The sequence below is a fragment of the Chelmon rostratus genome, chromosome 16 (assembly GCF_017976325.1).
Source record: "Chelmon rostratus isolate fCheRos1 chromosome 16, fCheRos1.pri, whole genome shotgun sequence".
NCBI classification, from domain to species: Eukaryota; Metazoa; Chordata; class Actinopteri; order Chaetodontiformes; family Chaetodontidae; genus Chelmon; species Chelmon rostratus.
Window position 1 is genome coordinate 5,080,354 of NC_055673.1, and position 20,346 is coordinate 5,100,699.

The following is a 20,346-nucleotide window of genomic DNA, read 5'->3' on the forward strand; positions in this document are numbered from 1 at the left end:
TTAAAGCAGCAAATGGATGTTTAGGCCTTCAAGCCCAGTGAAACAGTGAGTGAAGATGACTGTTAAAAGATCAGGTTTGATCAGTTTTAGTATGATTAAATGTATGCAAGCCAAACCCTGAGTGTTCGTGTTTTTTTGTCAATTTCTTATTTCCTGTTGGTGCATCTTCACCTGCAGTGCTCGCTTTTTACATTGTCCTACTTCCATGTTTATTGTTATGCATCAAAGGCCAATTCATCCTCTGTGAAAGAGCTGAGAAACATTCAGCACCTCGGACAGAGGCAGCTCACATCATGACTGAACTGCTGCTGATTCTGGTTTTATGTTGTCTTCTAAAAACGGATGGCACAGCACTGACAATTATCTGTCTACTTTGTTTATTCACAACAACTCATTATCTTTTAACCAGCAGAACATCAGTCTGGATTAAACATCTACAGCGGCGTCAGCATGTACTTAATCATGGTGTCAGCTATACATTCGGTAATGACTTTTCTCTTAACAGCAGATGTCTGTACATCAAGACGGGCCTGCCCATAATCTTGCACAGGTGCAAGTGTGTGTCGTCCGCTATCAATTCAAATTCAGAGATACTCGGCCTGACAGTGCCAGAGCCTGTGATCTTTGCCTTGAGCATCGCTCAGTGTCAGCGTCATGTCTTTGATTTCGTCATACGGCACCTTCAGCTTTGTCTTCCTCACAATCCGCTGAACCAGTGCTGTTGCCATCAGTGAGAAGGACAGGTCGTCCCACTCTTCGGGAGACGGTGTTTCGGGACTGGGTGTCACGTACAAAGTAAGGTCATTTTTCACCGTTTTGAAGGCCGAAACTAAACACTTATATATTCTCATCCGTTTAACGCGCCGTTTGAGTCACCTCCACAAATTGGTTCCTCCAAATTGAACCAATTTGTCAATTGGAAATGACGTGTGAGGAGTCCACGCATGATCACTGTGGTTAATGTGGGTTTACTCCGAGTGCGTCAGATTCCTCCCACTATTAACACGAATTCAACAAACACATAAAATTTATCAAAATACATACCGACAATGAATCAATTGTAAATTGCATTTGTTTGAAACTGTTTTTCTTATTCTTTGCTGCATAGCTGTAGATGTTTAATTCAGACTAATGTTCTGCTGGTTAAAAGATAATAAGATAATGAGTTGTTGTGAATAAACAAAGTAGACAGATAACTGTCAGTGCTGTGCCATCCGTTTTTAGAAGACAACATAAAACCAGAATCAGCAGCAGTTCAGTCATGATGTGAGCTGCCTCTGTCCGAGGTGCTCAATGTTTCTCAGCTCTTTCACAGAGGATGAATTGGCCTTTGATGCATAACAATAAACATGGAAGTAGGACAATGTAAAAAGTGAGCACTGCAGGTGAAGATGCACCAACAGGAAATAAGAAATTGACAAACAACATGAACCCTGTTGACACTCAGGGTTTGGCTTGCATACATTTAATCATACTAAAACTGATCAAACCTGATCTTTTAACAGTCATCTTCACTAACTGTTTCACTGGGCTTGAAGGCCTAAACATCCATTTGCTGCTTTAATCATGACAAAATGCATTGCATTCATTAAGTCATTTGTTATTTATTTATTTTTGAAGTTAGTTTTGTGTAGTGATTAAGGCCTAAACTGCAAGCCAATTTACTAAAAGGGGTAACAGTCAGACTGTGACGCATCAGTGGTGAAAACAAATGTCCACTTTTATTATTTCTCCAGCAAGTCTTAAAAAAAATAAACTTCACATTCGCTCTCATTTGTGGTACAACAGGGATCAGACGGATCCCGCCCCCTGGTGGCGAGAATCTGAATCACACGTAGCGCTGATATCGCGTCAATGCATCATTCCCACTGTCAATAAAACGCAGTAGACACAGAATGTCGCGCTTTCCAAGAAAAATGGACAAAGGATTATTTTGTTTTTGTTTAAGTAAAAAATGCTCAGGCCCCTTCACAGCAGACTGCTTGACAAGAAAAGCACAAGGCTAACTGACATCATTAAAATGACTTCAATGTGTAGCTGACTCCTGCGATGACAAGTCACAATATCTGCGGGATCATTTACTACTTCTAATACAAACATTCACTGTACACATTCCCTGACATTTTACAGCCAAACTGTTGTAGAATAAAACATTGTCAATATGAATATAATTGAGCAATTACAAAACATGGATGTGAGCCTTCAGTATTTGGCAGAACATTTCATCAAAACCTGCAACTGATTTGATGAAAGAGGTGTTGTTTAGCTGAACTAACTGAAGGTCTGAGCTTGAAAGACTTTGTTTCTGGATTTCTGTTTGATGGAGTGTATTTCTCTGAAGTCATTTGGCAATTTACAGATTTCCATATGCAACCTGATATCCAAATGTAAACACATTGCTCCAAAAACAACAAAAGACGTCTCCAACTGTGCTTCGTCATCCTGAATCCTCCTCAGCAGGTATAAATGGTGCATCATCTGATGTCTGCTGGTGCACACCTCTCCGATCTTCCCCCTGCAGCTCTCGTACGGTGAGGATTCGCACAAGCATGGCCTCCATTGTGCTGTCGTCCAGAGGGGTGGAGGAGAACCACAGAGGGCTGCTGGGAACACAAGAACGATCTGGGTGAAGGTAGAACATGTCGGTACGCCGCCTTGCCGACTCTGGGCTGGATGGGAGGAGAGAAAACAGAAAATAAAGATTGATAATATCTGCCTGCAGTCCCTTAAGATGGATGAGTTCAAGCGGATTTGTTCTTAAACAGGGTTTACAATTAAAACTAACAGCAGACTCTTGTCAAGTTGTTGTTAAGTGCATTACAAAAAAGACAGCAAGGCACCATTAGAGACGACAGGAAACAAGGAAGCTGCAACAACAAATCAACAAATGATCAACTAACTACGTAAAGAGGTCTGTCATGGCGATTGACCTACATCGTATTATCACCTGTCTCTGCAGACTCGGCTCTACGGAGCTTTTTCGCAACTCTCAGTTCATTGTTTTGGTTTTCCAGCCCACAACTATACTGTTTGCTCAGTTTCACCGCTCTCACAGCAGGCAGCTGTTTTTAAGTGGAAAAAACTCTACAAACCCACTGCGTGCAACCTGCTCAGCACCAAACAACAGATACAGTAAGCGACTAGCTGGTGAACATTGAGCTAAAAAGCCAGATATTCCCCTCAGGATGGTGGAGACCAAAGCAGAGCTAAATGAAGAGTGACTAATGTTGCTCCATGTCTGCTGAGTGTGTCAATAAGCATCTGTTTCCTAACAAGCTCATGACAACATGATACGTCAGTGCTGCGTTTGCAGCTTCCACTGCTGCCAAGTTATTGTAGTTATTGCAGGTTTAAACATCAAGTATCTGCACAACTTAACCAACTCAACTAAAATACATAAAAAATAAGACTACAAACCATTTGGAGAGGTAGAATTTGTAGAGTCTGACTGGACAGCGGAGAGGGTTCGCTGCGTTCTCCATCATCTCCAGGATATCCGCTTTACTCTGATTTTTCTTACGCTTCTTAGGAGGGACGCCATCTGCATCTGACACACACACACACACACACACACACACCTTCTGTTAAACACAAATGTGCATATAACAGAGATTTTTACACAATTTACCAACATGTTTAAAGTGTCTTTATATCTTAATTCAACATTATTACAATGAGGTTCTTCACTTTGACCCTCAGCCTTACTGGTACCTGACTCTGCCTCATTTATCAATGCTGGGGGGCAGAAGCGCAGGAAGGCGGCCTTAGTGTTGTTCTTGGTGGTTTTGGTGTAGCAGACGACATGGGCGAAGGACAACTGGTGGTGCTGCTCCACTGTGGTGAAACCAAAGTGCTTGCAGCAGAAGAAGAGCAGAGTGTTGAGGAGGACAATGGGGGAGTACGCCCCCAACTGTTTACAGTCCCACAGAAAGTTCTCCTCCACACAGGAACGGATATAACCTACAGAGAGAGGGAGAGGGACCTGTTCTCAATCTGGTCAATCTGAGGTGACCAGAGACAAATGAGAAAGACATGATAACTCACAGCTGGCTGTGACTGAGGGTTTGAAACCTTTCAGGATCTTGGTGAACCACACGGAGAACTTCTTGTAGATCAAGTCACTGAATATGTTCTCCATGCGACCGTTCTCAAACAGGTACTGCAGAGAAACAACAAAATAGCAGTCAAAGAAAACAACAAGAGCTGTGTGACCAACACACTGTTGTGCCAAATGATTTCTGAGGGTTGACGGTCTGCAGTTTGCAAAAGTCACTGGGAGGAAGAGAATCAATATGTATGTGTGCATAAATTCTTCCAGCAGAGGGCGCTGGTGCTGTAGCAGCCACACAATGCAGAGTGTCCCTTGTTCACCAAGTAGCACATGACAATTCAGTCAATTGGATTTTGGAAAATTATCATTTTGTTTCCCCACAGAATCAGCAAAACAATGGTATGATATCGAAAATATACTGCCCAAGAATAAAATATCATATAAAAACACAGAAAGAAACACCAACTGTTGGAAGAAAAAGTAACTTTTTACTTTTTAGCTTCTAACTTTAAACGCCTCTCCTGCATAATGTTGTAAACAAGATGAACTTGAAAGGCACATCAATAATGTAGATGATTTATAAAATGAAGTTAATTTAAGAAGGTCACACCTCAACAACACCTATAATTGCTTGTCAAGCCTACTCATACCTGGTTAACCCACTCTGCATCAGTTTTGTCTTATCAGTAGACTTGATGGTAAAATAGGATAATACGATCTGTTAGTCTGTCTGTAAAACAGTTCACCATGAATGCAAAAACAGTGAGAAAAGAAAAATCGTCCGTTTTCCCACTGAGCGGTCCTTCACAAGCGCTTTTAATGCACAGGCTTTCTAACACTCAGTTTTCCTTGAAATTTCTGCTTCTACGATAGCCAGGTAGGCTGAGTAGTTCAATGGTTTCTTTTTTGTCTGCTTGAATTGTGTCTATTGGTGGCGAATGACTGGGGGGGGGTTGCAGAGGTGTGTTTTAACTTGAACCTTGACCAAACTCTCTGTATCGTTCCTGTGTCTGGCTTCCTGCCTGGCTCCATATGCTCTGTGCAGCTTGATGCAAAATCAGTCAAAAATAGAGCAGGCATGCACTCTCCGCGGTCAGACAGCCGTTTCTGGGACACTTCTGAAACGTGCATTGTGTAGAAGGCAGTGACTGTCTTTGCCTGCTGCGTCACAGAAAGAACACATCGCACCTGCGTCCAGTGGAGTTTTCATCTGTTTTTTTTTGCCAGTACACAGTGCATACATGTACTACAACCATGACCACATTAAAGTTAATAATAATAATTATATTATAACGTACCATGTTTACTGAAAACGGTTTTACAAAGTGTTGCGATATATCCGTGAACAGACAGATGTCTGGAGTGGGGGACAAACCCTGACACAGCGAGCCATAGATAGTGTAAATACTGTGTGCAGTGTTGCTCATCTTGCCTGTTGTATGCTGAGACAGAGGTAGAACAGGCCGTCGGGGGAGTACGGCTCTCCATTGGGTCGTTTCGCCTCAGTAATGAAACAGCAGAGGCCATCGCTCAGCTCGGTGGCAGAGGAGCGAAGCACATCCTCGTTTAATGTCACAGCTTGAGCTAATGGAAGAGTCAGGAGAAAGTGTCACATGTCAGCCATACTGGACTTGTTTCAGACAGCTGTGAAAGCCTCACGTCTGAAACTCTCGTTCCTCACATGCTGTTTCATCAGTTCAGGTTCAGGGCTGCGACTCTCCATGTGCAGTAAATCACACAGAGCATCATTTAATCACAGTGTTGGACAAGTTACTTTCAAAATGCAAGATATCATCCCATATTACGAGCAAGTGCTCCATGTTACTGCATTACTGATTACACTACTTTAGCGTTACATCCACCAAACCAGTCGCAAAAGTGCAACTGAAGCTATATATTATGGTTATATAATGGTTTGTAATACTATTGCTACTATATACTCAGCATAACCTGGTCTCTATGGCAACGTTATCTTAGCTTTTGACTGTTTCATAGGAAAATTACAACAAACAACAGTATTTTTGAGTTCTTGTTCCCTGTTTTGAATATCATTAACGGTGGTAATGTGTTACGTGATATAGTAATTGTAATAATATTACAGAAATCTTATTGGTAACATGTTATATTACTACCTTTCAGCAAAAAGCTATTTATAACTGTAAGTTGGTACATATGTAATGCGTCATATATCAGCATTTTTTCAGTGTAACAAGTTTTATCTTTCAAATACCAAAAAAAGCTTTTCAATGTGACAACAAAAGCAAATATCCACAAAATCTAAATTAAACATGCTTTTGTTAGGTTTTGTTCTACTGCTGAAAACCAAACTGTGACAAAAGGAAGGGGGACAGAAAAACATACAAGAAATGGGGTCCAGGTTGTTTTGTGATTCCCTCCACTGGATCCATCTCTTCCAGGCGTCGACTCCACACTGACTCTTAAGTTTGTGGGGCCTCCTGGACACAGCTGTGGACATCTGTCTTTGAAACGGCTCCTGCTGCCGCTTACAACACTTGGACAGAGAAGAGAGGCCTTCCCCCACAGTTTGATTTAATAGTGAGGGGGGCGGTAGAGGGCTCAGAGAGGTCTGGGGGTCCTCTCTCATCTCCAGAGCAGGAGGAGGGAGCCGGGTAAACGACGCAGAGCTGCTGTCAGGGAACGAGTCCTGCTGGTTGGCCTGATGTTCTAGATCAAAGTCATCACGACACTCACTGGTGTGCTCTGAAAATAACGAAGATGATATCAGTGAAGGGTAGACCAGTACGAAGCTGGAGAGTCTACATCAGCCATGTCCAAACTATTCCATAAAGGGCCGTGTGGCTGCAGGTTTTCGTTCCAACCAAGGAGGAGCACACCAGGCTGGACTCATTTAATCAGCTGATCTCCCTTTTCAGCTGATAACTAAGGGATCCCTTGATGTTGATTGGTTGGCCTGGTGTGCTCCTCCTTGGTTGGAACGAAAACCTGCAGCCACACGGCCCTTTATGGAATAGTTTGGACATGCTTGGTCTACATGCTTTTGTTTCCTCTAAAGACCAAACCAGAGAGGAGGCTAATCTGTGAGTCTGTGACCTCTTCTGTCCTGAAATCTACATCACAATGAATTGTCACCAGCTTATTTGAGCTTTTCCTCGCTCTCTTTTCTTTTCTTTTCTCCCCCTGTCTGCTCGGTTGACTCTCAGCATCAGCTGCATGTTTGCTGAAGTTGTTAAAAAACATAACTTGCGTTTTCGCACATATTTGTGCAGAGGTTCGCAACATGGCAACCCTCAACTCTAAACCAGCATTTACTCCTGTATGACAAACATAAGGAATAAATAAAGAGCTGGAACAGTTTCCACAACAAGCTCCTTTTTTATCCAGCTGTTTCTTTCCCTCCTCAAGTCCGAGTGTAACAGCATCATCACTTCACCTCACGTTCAGCTAAGGTCTTACCCTTAAGAGTAGGAGGACCCTGTCTTTGTCCCTCTATCGTCACCACTCTGTCCTCCGTCTTGTTCCTCTCATCTTGTGTTTCCTTCGGCTCAGACTTGAAGTTGAGCTCTCCCTCAAAGGTCTCGGGCTGGATCGTCTCCTTCGTGGATTTCACGGTTGGGTCTGGGCTCTCCGGCGTCACAGGAAGAAACACTGGCACAGGGAGCTGCGGCACAGACAGATCGGGAAAGACAGAGTCTGTAAAATCTGATGGTGGCACCTGGAGTCTGTGCTGCCTCATCCCGGGGGTAAAAGGGGTCCTCTCAGCTCAGCGGCTTACTTTACATGTATGACAATGAAAAGATAAGGTCTCCACACGGGAAAGACGATACGCTGCAGTCAACACTGTATAAGAAGCTAACATGGGAATAATACAAGCCCAATAACGTGATAACTTCCTAATACTTTTTGATGTATACTCAACTGAAAACACTACAAAGACAATATATATTAAATGTTTGACCTCATAAGTTTCAGGTTTGTAAATATCTGCTTATTCTGAATTGGATGCAGCAACACATTTCAAACAGTTTGGGACAGGAGCACCAAAAGGTGGGAAAGTGGGAACTGGGAAAGTTGTGGAACGCTCCAAAAACACCTGTTTGGATCATTCCACAGGTAAACAGGTTGTTAGAGGTGATAGCATCATGATTGGGTATGAAAGGGGCATCCTGGGAAGGCTCAGTCGTTCACAAGCGAGGATGGAGTTTCAGTTCTATTTTTGTGGTGGTGTTTTAATGTCACTTGGTGTTGGTGTGTTACAGAGAAAAGACCAATCAGTGTGAATTAAGTTAGATTCAACCACTGCTGCAAGTCTGTGAGAGGATGAGAGCAATTTCCTGCAGTGTCAGAGGTGTTTTACATACCGGTAAGGGAAGGCCCACGGGCTTTGGTGTGTACTGGCTGTACATGTTCATAGGCAAAGGAACATACACCGGCACTGGGACAGGCAGGACTACGACTTTAGGTACAAAGTTGCCTTCAAACAAGAGAAAAAGACAGAAAACACTGAAGCTCTTAATTCTGGTGATTCTGAAGAGGGTGCATGTGTACATCTTTGGATTTGTATATCTGTCATTTCTTTGTCACTACATTACAAAAAAGTTGCTTTGGCAGAGCAATTAAAAATCCTAAAAGTGAATTTTACCCGTCTGTGCTCCTGTGTCGACGATCTGTGTCGTACTGGAGACTCCTTTGTTATGGACCAACGGTGTGCAGAGCATGGACTTGTTCTTCACTTCCTTGGGGAGTGTTTGAACACTGGCCTGAAGAGCAGACAAATCATGGTAAAACAATAACTCAAACATCAAAAAGGCTACGAATGATCTGCATATGCTGTCTGTCTTACATTCTCCTGCCCCTGGAAGCACCTGCTTGTTGTCAACTAGATTATGGGTAATTCAAATATGTGCTTAGAGGACATGCGTTAACACAAACTGTTGACAGAGTGAACTTACATGTCGAACAACCTTTGTCTGAATGTCAGGGACCGAGACTGCGAGGAACGAAAGAGTTTGAGTAAGAAAAACAAACTCATCCACAACTTAACCAAACAAACACGAAGCATTTTAAGTTAAGAGCTATGCAGACATAAAGTCTGTGTGTTTGTACCATGCTGTGCAGAGCCAGCAGAGGCTCTGGGCTCCATCACCAAAGCACCGGCAAGCGAGATGACGTTAGCGATGACCGGCGAGGACTCCGCTGTGCTGGCAGACCTGGGAGGTGAAGAGACTGGCGGCAGGAAACAGACAGTGACTGATCACAACGAGTCAAGCGAGTCAATCTCCTAAAAACCCAATGACAGGGCGAACTGAAAATCCAGCTCAGGTCTGGATCACATCAAACTCAAACTGCTTCAGACCTCATCGTGTCTGTGTGAAACGATTGATCCAAGAGAACAGTCAGCATGCAGCGGTCAGGCATAAAACCACAACAAATAACTGACTGAAACGTTGCCTTATGGTATTAGGGACTGTGCCCTTTACAATCCCTGACACAATCTACTGAGTACTTTAAAGTACTTCAATAACTACTTTGCACATTTCAAATATTTTTGAACAGCACACTGCGAATGTTTGCACACTCCAAAGTAAACACTTGACGCAATCCTGCATAAGACTGTAGAGCTCTTTCTCTTTCCTTTAAATACAGGTCAAATTAAATATATTGTTTTTTATGCTTCTCATATTTTTTGAAAAAAAAAAAAAAAAACAGCAGAGAGACACAGTTGGAGACTAGCTGGTGAAGACAGTGGAGCAGCTTAAGAGCCAGATATTTTGGTACACACCAAAACAGAGCTAAAAGAGAGTGAATATTGGACTTCCATTCATCAGATAGACACAGACACGACTCCAAATTCATAATATTGTTGCTCTGTAACTACTGAATGAATAAATAAACAAATGTTTGCTAACTAGTCAACTTAAAGGATAACTTTTGTTTTTTTACAACCTGGACCTTATTTGTAGCATTAAATACGACCATTTACTCACCCAGACAACTTTGGTGGCATTTGGAGTCGTTTTGAAGAAATTAGCCCCAGAGGAGCGGCGCGTATATCCGTATAATGCGAGTACTCGGGGCATCCATGCGCAGCCTCTATATAACGCATAATCCGCGGCGAAACTCATTCATATTCCAATATTTTGTTATGATATGCTGGTGCTGTTCCCCTCTGAGCCCGTGGTGGCATGTTATCAATATCTTGCGTCTCTAGACAACTACCTCTGACGTGGATGATGTCATTACCGAACGCCGCGCGCTGCGAGCAGCCGGCCACAACACGGCTGACTCTGCGGCGGTCGGCTACGAATACGCAATAACAAACCATAGCTGTGACAAACTACAGCTAAACTAGCCGACCGCCGGCTCAGAGGGGAATAGCACCAGCATATCATAACAAAATATTGGAATATGAACGAGTTTCGCCGCAGATCATACGTTATATAGAGGCTGCGCATGGATGCCCCGAGTACTCGCATTATACGGATATAGGCGCCGCTCCTCTGGGGCTAATTTCTTCAAAACGACTTCAAATGCCACCAAAGTTGTCTGGGTGAGTAAATGGGCGTATTTAATGCTACAAATAAGGTCCAGGTTGAAAAAAAAACGAAAGTTATCCTTTAAAGCTGATAATGTGTCAATGTTGTGTTCACAACTTGTTTCTGCTGCAACCATGTAGCCAAATAAGATCCAATAAATGTCTGATTTTGCTCTGTGGGGTTTTTTTCATGTCATGTTTACTTTTGGACTCACAAGGACCAAACAAAGCATGACATACAGCAGCACATACCTGTGTTGACCATCTGGACCTTTTTGTTGCAAAAATGTAGGAGACATTTCAGATCACAGAAGTGTTTGACCTCTCCCAGCATGGGAAGACTCTGCCTCAGTTTCCCCTCATGACCACAGGTGTCACACCTGGCAACCTGCGAGAAAGTGGATGGTAACGGGAAGCAGTTATTTCCATTATCGGTTTATCTGCTGATTATCAATTATTTGGGCTAATGTCAGAAAAAAAGGAGAAAAAAATGTATATCTTCAGCTGTTCAGAACTCAAAGTAGGCCGGAGGCCATAGATTTTTATAATTTGTGCTTCATAGTTCACTAATGACTAATCAGTTATCAAAATAGCTTGAAATAAAGGCAAATCTTATCTGTTTCTCAGCTAATGAAGGACGACATAAGCTGGCGGTGGTTTGGTGAGAAGGTGAGTGCATCAAATGATATGCTCTGAGATATGACGAACAATGTTGTTGATACCAAAGAACAAGAAAAAAAAAAAAAAAAGGACTCCAACAAGCACATTTAAACTAACAAAATCCATCCAAAAACAAACATGTCGTGATTTTATTATAACAGCATCATTGGAGCTCCTGGAAAAACTAACTATTACAGAAAAGAACACAAAACCAGTCGTTGCCAAACATTTTCCTAATATTTTTATGAACTTTTCATACAATTCTCTTTATTATGGATTTGTTGTCTATTAAATCTTTAGCTGTTTCAACTGCGTGTTTTTCCGGTGCAGGGCGAGGCTTTGTGAATATAGCTTGTGTTCTGGTGTTCACTGTACGCTCATCCTGTGAGAAGCTTTTAACTTTACACCTTAAAAAAAAATTACACACAACAGTGGTTCAAGTTTGAAAGTTAAAATCAAGTCAGGAACCTCAGGACGATGTACAAACTAATTCTGTAAGTGCACTGAAGATTTCATTTTTTTTAAAAACTATATAACTGTCATTTCAAAGCATTATTTACAAGATCTTACCTGAGCTCTACACTACTGACTCTGAGCTAAGAAATGCCAGAAAAGTACAAAAACACAACACACAGAAAAGGAAAGGACACACTCGTGAAGCAACAATATCTACAACGGTCCGTTAATTTGTGCTCTGGCTCAGCTTCCACCTCTACTTACATGGCAGAAGAGCATTTTGTAGTTTGAGTTGCACTCTTCAGAGCAGAACGTCTCGTCAGTGCCTTTGTACTGTGCTGTCACCACTGTCTTCGAGATGGAGAGACAGTAAGCACACGAGTGGCAGTGGTCCCCCCACTCCTTCTCCAGGTCATGGCAAAAGAGCATCTTGCAGCCTGGAGAGAAAGGAGAGGCTCTGGGTTTTACAGGCTCTTTCTTTCTTTCTATGCATCTATCCATCTGTCCATCCACCTTCCTGTGTCCTCTTACCATCACTGCAGAAGTAGCAGTCTTTGTTGTTGACCCTCTTGGCATCTCTGATGATCCTTTCATTCGTACAATACTCACACTTTCCCATGATGTTGTTGACCCTCTTGAACTCTTGAGAACAGGCCAGGCTACACACAAAATTCATTTTGCCCTGCACACACGCACATACACACACAAAGCTAACAATCAGAGGTTTACAGCTGGAAGGATAACACTTTCAGAACTTAAATGGATACAACATAAGATTTTCAAACCTTACCGGAGGCTACTTCTAAAACAGGAAGTTCACATACAGACCTTCCTAACTGATTCACAGACCTGCTTCTCTGAATGTTACACTATCGTAGCCTGATAGCTTCATGCTTGAGCTGCAGACTCGATCTTTAAAAACAGACACAACGCACCTTTTTCTGGACGACTTGGGGTGCAGTTTTCAAAATGCGCCGACACTGAGCACACGGCAGTTTCTCTGGTGGTTTGAGGAAATCGCATTGGGATTTCTCAGAGGCTGCTGTTTGGTTAGTGGCAGCATTCTGGGTGTCCTGTGGCACGAAAAATGTGCAAAGGTTTTAAACTTGCAGATGTGGTAATCTGGTACCTAACATGACCATCTGCAACAAAGGAGCAGGTCACCCATTGCAACAGTATGGCTCCCTTGTGTGTTTTTAACACTGGACACTCGAAGACTTTTGCAGAGAGAAATAAGTAAAAATTGCATCATTTCTTTTGTTCGCACTATAAATTCATCAATCATCGTTGGTCAAAAGGTCGAGTATACTGTGTATAGGTCAACAGTTAGTGACAAAGTTAACTAGAATGAATCTATTCTTGGTTTTGGTCTCTTTAAGGGAATTGATGATAATACTACTTTTATTTGATTAAGCAGTAGTGAATTGATAAACAATACCATGTTCATAAATCATTTTTTCTTATTAGGTATTTATCCTGCAAATTACAAAATCAAGGTGCCCTCCACAGATGGGTAACATGAATATAACTAATGAAAAGAAGGACAATATTCTATGTTTTCTTATTCTCCACAAATCCCAGGAAATACCAAAACAAACAGCCCGTCTCTGAACACTTTTCAACTCTGTCTTTCAGCCATAAGCCTTCTGGCTCCCACTTCAGACCCGGATCTTTAAAAACAGGTCACAACTATTTAATTTCATTTTTAAAAGTCTTGGTAATGTCCTGGAGCAGCAGCGCACTGTAGTTTTGTGTACTGTGAGTGCACTGTGAAAGCTGTATGTTGTATGTCCTGTATGTTGTATTACCTTAAAAGCCATGGCACAGGTTAGACTGCAAAAGCTTCTGATAGAGGCATCTGACATGGCTAGGTGGCAGGCTGGTACTGTAGTCTTACCACACTTATCACAATTCAATGAAGTGCCTGTTGAGAAAAATACATTTTATGATAAAAACTTGGTAGAAGCATTTGCTAACATCATAAGTAAAAATGTCACATGCATGCAAACCTGCAGAATCCAAACATTACCCAACATGAGCTGAAAACTGATTATAGAGAGAACGAGACACAGAAAGAGTAGTTATCTTGTCAAAATCACTGTCCAGTACCTGCTGCACTGACAGCCTGGATCTTGGATGCCATCACACAACTGCTGGTACAAAACAGCTCCACCACATTCTCACTGTTTTTGTTTCCAACCATATCTGATATTAAACAGGGGGTGCAGCACATGGCACACGGCTGCGGCGTTTTGACTTTCTGATAAAAACAGCACAGAGAGAATATTAAGTACATTCGCGAACTCTGTAACTCAGAGTGCTTTCAATTTAAAGTCAAGGGAGAGTCTAGGTCATCTAGAGCAACTCGTAGAGCAATCAGACATTCAGCAAACTGGTCTTCAAAAATAACAATGCAGAAAGATGCCTTTTGAAAATATTCTTTGACATGCGACAGATGTTTTAAGATGTCATTACCTGTTTGAACTGGGCCAGACACTCTGCACTGCAGAGTTTTTTGCTGCCATCTTCCACCTTGAGCATGACAGGCGAGTTGCAGTGGGAGCGACAGTTCTCGCAGATGGACAGGTTGTTCATGTTGCAGAAGCGGAGAAAACAAGGATCGCTGCAGATCTTGTGGATGACGTCCTGTTGTATGATCTCATGTTTGCTCTGCAGGAGGATAAACAAAGGACAGTGTCCACCAGTATTCATATTCTTTTCAATTCATAGAAACCTACAACCTACAATTAAGAAAAATAAAATTGAATTTTAACTTTTAATTTGTTGCCTTATCTCTTACAATGCAATATCTGCTGCACATGCTGCATTGTGACTGTGACGCGAAGGGCCCCATGTGTATTTTGGTGGACATGATTGTCTTGTAGTTGAAGGAGGACAGGCAGGTCTGACTGCAGAAGTCCTTCATTGTCTCCTCATTATCCCCCGGCGCCTGGAGGACGCCCTGAGACTGTGTTATTGCCCTGAGAGAATTAGAAAGGTTGAGATTAGCACAATGTGTACAATCTTCAACACCAGGCGCAGCTGAGATGAGTCTAGCTGAGGTCCATTTAAAATTCAGCGAATTTAGCCACTGTCGGACTCACTGAAGGCAGAAGTGGCAAGTCTTCTTAGTTTGTTTCACTTGGTAAAATTTCAAAAGGCAGGGAGTGGCGCAGAAGATATATGTGTGGCCCTTCCTCTGATAAACAATCTCTCCGTCCATCAGAACCTTTCTGCAGTTGGAGCAAGACTCAGGAAAATCCATGTGGGTGAGAGTGGGCTCTGCAGACGTGGAGTCACCCGTCAAGGAGAAGACAGAACCAATCTTCAAGTCCTCCTGTCAAAAACAGAACAGAGAGACGATGCACAGTGATGGCGCGGTTTCAGGGGACTCTGATGTACATTGCCAGATACAATTCTAAATCTCCACTAATGTGTCTCTTCGACTGTTTTCCTCATCTATCAGAGACGACAACATCATCTGCATCACTATTCATGTCAATAATAAATGATTGTTCGAGGCAGAACAGGATCTATGTTCAGGATATTACCTTTGGAAAGCGGAAATCCAAACAACAAGTAAGCTCAAACAATCGCGTTAGAAATTAGTTTTTCATACAAAACCAGTGGCGTGCACAGACTTTTTCAAAGGGCAAGGGCAGAAAGGAAAAAAAGGGCATCTAAAACAACTGCAAAGATATCAAGACATTTCAGTCGGCAGTGTAGTGGGAACATTTCATCTTGTTCACAAAGCAAATCAACTTGTTTAAGAATTTTTTCCATAATTCTCGTACTGTAACCAGTCATCCAGATACATCCACACACATTTCTAGAATATTTTTGAACGAGTTGATCCAAATTAAATATTCAAATATTTTTTCCACACTGCAAAATAAGGTTTTTAGGTCTCAATTACAGACAGGAATGGCTTTGTAAGTACGATAAATTGCGTGTTAAACTTCCCAACATTGTAATTGTAGTTGAAATCAGCTCCACCTTGACTAACTCCAACAAGAATGCTGCTCACATATTAATGCATCTCTTATAATGATCAATAATATATACATATACCACTGAAGGGCTGAATCAGCATTATGAGTACTTTAGTTGCTTTAAGTACATTTTCCTTATAATATTTACATAAATTACTTACATATAAGTGACATTTTCAACGCTGGACTGTCATGCTATCTCATACATCCATCTGTCTTATGTTGCGTATAGATAAAAAAAACAAAGGCTTTCATCTCCTGCAAATAACAGATAAATAACCGCAATTATGTGTCCTACCTTTACCACATTAGGCTCATCCTTGATGTCTTCTGTGGATATGGAGGATGAGATACTCTGGTTGTATTCTTCATCAATGGGCTCTTCTTTTATCTTGATGAGGAGTTAAGAGAGGGACCAATTAGGTGTATAACATTTGCTGTGATGATTCTCACTGTTGTGCAATTTGGCGAACTCTTCTTTCTAACGATGTAACTGACAGAGACAAAAATACTTCCTAGTGCTGTTACTTCTCAGGCATAAATCATAGAGCAATGCAGAAACATGGTTGACAGTCATGCTTTGAATCAGTGTATCATTATCATTACAGAAGACATTTTACACAGGATACTTACACACTTCAAATTTGGGAGTGATGGTTTCACTTCTTTAATGTCATTTTCATCAAATGTTGGGCTGTTCCGTCCTACAAAGCAAAGTAAAAATGAGTCCAATGACGCTCTACAGACAGAGATTTGCGATAGCTGGAGACACCAAAAGGAGATGGATGGGATGTGTATGAACAACAGATTGGTTCTAATTCAATGAAGAGGTGGGAACATTAGGACACATTCGTGTTATCAATATTCAGATTACTGAGCAAAGTAAGCAGCCACATGCAACCAATTCTTTGTCTTATGTTTGCAAACTGCTGCCAAAGCTCATACACCGTCCTATAATTCAGTGCAAAAGTACCTAAGCGTTGCAAATACAAAGAGTGCAGCGAGTGAAAAGTGTGAAAAGGAAGATACTGTTTTCTTAAAAAAAGACTGCAGTACCTGACACAGTGAAAGACTGAGCCTTGTGTACCATCATACATCTGTTGCTACAGAAGAAGTCCAGCTTGCCCTCATCGTCTTTATTTTCAACCATATCTGACATCTGATGCGACGTTTGGCACGTGGGACACAGCTGAGGCGTCACGATTTTCTGCAAAGTTATGAAAAAAAAACAGAGACACAGTGCAAGATTAGCCCTTTTGCTGATCAGGTAGTTTTGGATAGTGTTGATGTGACACTAAAAATGGTGTTTGAACCTGTGAACTTCCAGTTTTACACACGCAAATCCACTTTGCTGCAGTTGTGCTCTTTCAGTCTCTCTAAAAATATTTTTTTTAATTTCGCTGGCAATAAAAGATTATCACATTATTCAAAATATAACTGAATATTGAATACCGTATAATAACATAACATTTGATTTCTACACCTCTTTGAACTTGACCAGACATTCTTCACCGCAGATGTTTTTACTTCCGTCCTCCATCTTCAGCAGGAGGCGTTTGTCGCGGCAGACGGAGCTGCAGACGTCGCAAGTAAACAAAGGCAAGTTGTTGATTTTGTGGTACTTAATGAAACAGGCGTCGCTGCAAAGTCTATGAATGGAGCCGTCCAGGGTCAGCATGATTTTGCACTGAGGATGGAAAAAGGAGCATGTGTATGTTACTGCAGGGTATTCATTGTAAACAGACAATATCTCTTTTTCGTAGGTGTGGTAGTTTAAATAGTAGTATTCTTAATTTTCAAAATAACCCATCAAAAGAATTTAATTAATCATTCTTCACAAGTATAGCCTGACGTAGTTTATTCCTCCAAGGCATTGTTGGTTTTACAGAACCGCCTTTTCAATCAAACTTGCCCATAAATGAAATTTCACTTCCACATACGACTGCACAATCTCCAGTGTGATATATTAAAAGCACTGGGCAAAGAAAAGTCGATTCATCTTGTCCTTACAAAGCAAAATTTGGCGCACATCCTGCACTCTGACCGAGGTCCCACTTGAGGTGGCAGTTTTGGGGCAGCCATGTCCCTCTTGGAGTTGACAGAAGAGAGGCAGGTGTTGCTGCACAGTTCCTTCATCGTTCCTGAATCATCCACCGGAGCAAGGATGACGTTTTGAGGCCGCATTATCACCCTGAGGGAATGAGAGCAAGATGAGATTCACCGTCAGATATCTGTTGTCAGTTGTGCGGTGGAGGCCTTGTTATGATGGAGGGGCTTTGTTTTTTCAAAGGATGAGCAAAGATCTTTGACTGCAGTCTCATCAGACTCCTGAATTTAAGGTAATGTTAGCCGTACTGGACCTGACAAAATCACAATGACTATTTTGGAGACTATTTGGGAGAAAGGAAACATCAACTATGTTTTTGCAGGTGTCGAACAGTGAATTGACAAAATTTTAGGGATATTACGGAACTTATTATTTTTATTATCTGTTAATGTGGTGGTATGTTTTATAAAATATCATAAAAGAGTGAAAAATGCCTTAAAGCTCAGATAAATGTCATCTACTTGCTCGAACATACTCCAAAACCTGAAGATTTTTAGCGTGTGATGGCATAAGACAAAGAAAAGCAGCAAAATCTCACAACTGAGAAGATGAACCGAGCGAATGTTAACGACTGTCAAATTACTTATTAGAAATGTTTTTTAATTTGGTAAAAGAATTGAATTAATAGTCTAAATTTTGGATTGATTCATGATTCACTCTTTACTCATTGTCTCTCTTTCAAGAACAAATACACACATACACAGAAGAATCATCCTACGAAGAGGAGGAGAGGTGATATACAGACATAGAAAAGCTTTAAGAAAATACCCTGGACGTACTGAAAGCAGTTGTGACACTTCTTCTCAACTAAGTTGATGTTCGGATGCCTTTCAGAGAAGCAAGAGGCTGAACAGAAAGCCTCTGGTGAGCTCCTCAGCTGGTAAATTGCCTGTCCTCTCAGCACGGTTTTTCCACAGTGGCGACAGACAACGCATGAGTCTGCAATGACGAGTGATGGAGCGTCCGATTCAGCAGCTGCAGACGCAGTGGAGTCTGAAGTGATCTTTGCGTCCTCCTGTGGCATGATGCACAGTTATGTTACAGTGATTAGAAGCTGTACATGGACCCTCGAGTAACCCTGCAGAGCTACAAACTGTTTTTCTCTCTGCTTTACCACTGTGCCACAATCAAAGAAATGTAAAACACAATAACAAATGCAACAGGTACACACAACATATATCGGCTCTAATTTATTGTACGAATATACTCACAGTACTCGGTTTTAGTTCCGACTGCTTGCCTCTTTCCCTCCTCTTAATCGGAGCTGAGATTCTCTGTCCTGAAGGGAGAAATTAGAAGAATGTGATTAGGTTTCACACTCCATTACAGTGTGTTATACACCATTAATAAACTGTTTATTCACTGCTTATAAGTGGGATTAAAGTAAACACTAAGGACACATTAACTCTCTCACACACACACCATGAACCATCCTGTTAAATCATCCCTCCAACATTGTGAATGAACACATCTGTACAAATTAAAACCAATGGTTGAGCAGCAGGCCTTTCAGTCTTTTTGACCCTCATGTGGTCATCAGGGCTTCGGGCCTCCTGAGCAATGATGCAGCGAGCAAAGTAAAGGCGCTGCCAGACACCAATCTTCACGTCAGAGGAAAGCAGACAGAATTGATTTCGTATGAGTTGAGAACAGCAAACTGGGTTGGTACGAGGTTATTTTATGATTTTTATGAAGGAAACTGTGCACAGTTAGAGCGATGCTTGTGGGGAATTTAGGATGTTGATGGTGTTGATTGCGTTATCAATATTAAATTAATAACAATAAGTTTGAAAAAAATGTAAGACCAGTTTAAATAATGGTAATGATGAACATAATAATAATAACAATAATATTAATGTCAAACTCTGGGAGATGGGTCTAACAAAGTGGTCATAATCTGTGTCAGACTGTACTATATCTATTTTGAGGCATGTTCAGATGGCGTGATAAATGCCTGCAAATAGAAAAAAAAAAAAGATAAAAAGGCTCCATTTGGCCACGACAGCGTGTCATCTCTTGTGTGGCAGAGGTGTGTTGAATTTCATCTTTTTCAGCTTGAAAGTGCTGGCACAGACACTACTAATTTGGATTCAGCCATTACAAAGTCATGTGAAACCTGTTTATTAGTTTGCATTGTTAACCAATGCTGTTGGTAGATGGGGTATTTTGTTTACATGCTGCACAGACTACTGTCTCACTGGTACCTGTATCGGCCCATACACACCAAAACAGCCCCTTGTGTTTTTAAGGGCACTAAAGATGAGGACAATGAAGAGAGAAGGAAGGGCATCATGGAGAAAAATGCAGTCTTGACAAACTATTTGTCCCGTACCGTTAAGGTCGCATTCGATTGCAGGCCGTAGTCTGTATGACGTAACACAGGTACGAGTGCAGAAGAGCTCCACCATGTCCTCACCAGTGTTGAAATGAACCATGCCTGACATCGGTTGAGAAGTGTGGCATAAGGTGCACTCATGGGGTGTCTTCATTTTCTGCACATTGATAGAAAAAGGAGACAGAATGTCAGAGATACTCATTCATTCATAACAACATATGATCAGTGAGC

At 41.6% G+C, this 20,346-nt stretch overlaps 1 protein-coding gene across 3 annotated transcripts in view; it reads right to left on the minus strand.

Annotated features, from left to right (window-relative positions):
* Positions 1–1,699: 1,699 nt before the first annotated feature.
* LOC121619625 overlaps positions 1,700–20,346 on the minus strand; it is a 33,149-nt gene continuing 14,502 nt past the window's right edge. The window contains exons 15-42 of one of the 3 annotated variants that reach the window (XM_041955457.1): positions 20,113–20,272; positions 18,992–19,059; positions 18,560–18,795; positions 17,684–17,864; positions 17,157–17,360; positions 16,730–16,880; positions 16,307–16,377; positions 15,972–16,064; positions 14,786–15,018; positions 14,482–14,662; positions 14,157–14,351; positions 13,791–13,941; positions 13,490–13,605; positions 12,617–12,754; positions 12,213–12,363; positions 11,946–12,118; positions 10,818–10,953; positions 9,137–9,256; positions 8,983–9,020; positions 8,673–8,790; positions 8,392–8,504; positions 7,487–7,691; positions 6,413–6,772; positions 5,484–5,635; positions 4,045–4,159; positions 3,712–3,960; positions 3,418–3,541; positions 1,700–2,669 (exon numbers count right to left, since the gene is read on the minus strand). In XM_041955457.1, coding sequence (XP_041811391.1) covers positions 2,438–2,669; positions 3,418–3,541; positions 3,712–3,960; positions 4,045–4,159; positions 5,484–5,635; positions 6,413–6,772; positions 7,487–7,691; positions 8,392–8,504; positions 8,673–8,790; positions 8,983–9,020; positions 9,137–9,256; positions 10,818–10,953; positions 11,946–12,118; positions 12,213–12,363; positions 12,617–12,754; positions 13,490–13,605; positions 13,791–13,941; positions 14,157–14,351; positions 14,482–14,662; positions 14,786–15,018; positions 15,972–16,064; positions 16,307–16,377; positions 16,730–16,880; positions 17,157–17,360; positions 17,684–17,864; positions 18,560–18,795; positions 18,992–19,059; positions 20,113–20,272 — 4,464 coding nt within the window. In that variant the 3' untranslated portion in view covers positions 1,700–2,437. Of the gene's footprint in view, positions 2,670–3,417; positions 3,548–3,705; positions 3,961–4,044; positions 4,160–5,483; positions 5,636–6,412; positions 6,773–7,486; positions 7,692–8,391; positions 8,505–8,672; positions 8,791–8,982; positions 9,021–9,136; positions 9,257–10,817; positions 10,954–11,945; positions 12,119–12,212; positions 12,364–12,616; positions 12,755–13,489; positions 13,606–13,790; positions 13,942–14,156; positions 14,352–14,481; positions 14,663–14,785; positions 15,019–15,971; positions 16,065–16,306; positions 16,378–16,729; positions 16,881–17,156; positions 17,361–17,683; positions 17,865–18,559; positions 18,796–18,991; positions 19,060–20,112; positions 20,273–20,346 lie in introns of all 3 variants that reach the window. The other 2 variants (XM_041955455.1, XM_041955456.1) reach the window with 2 other exon arrangements.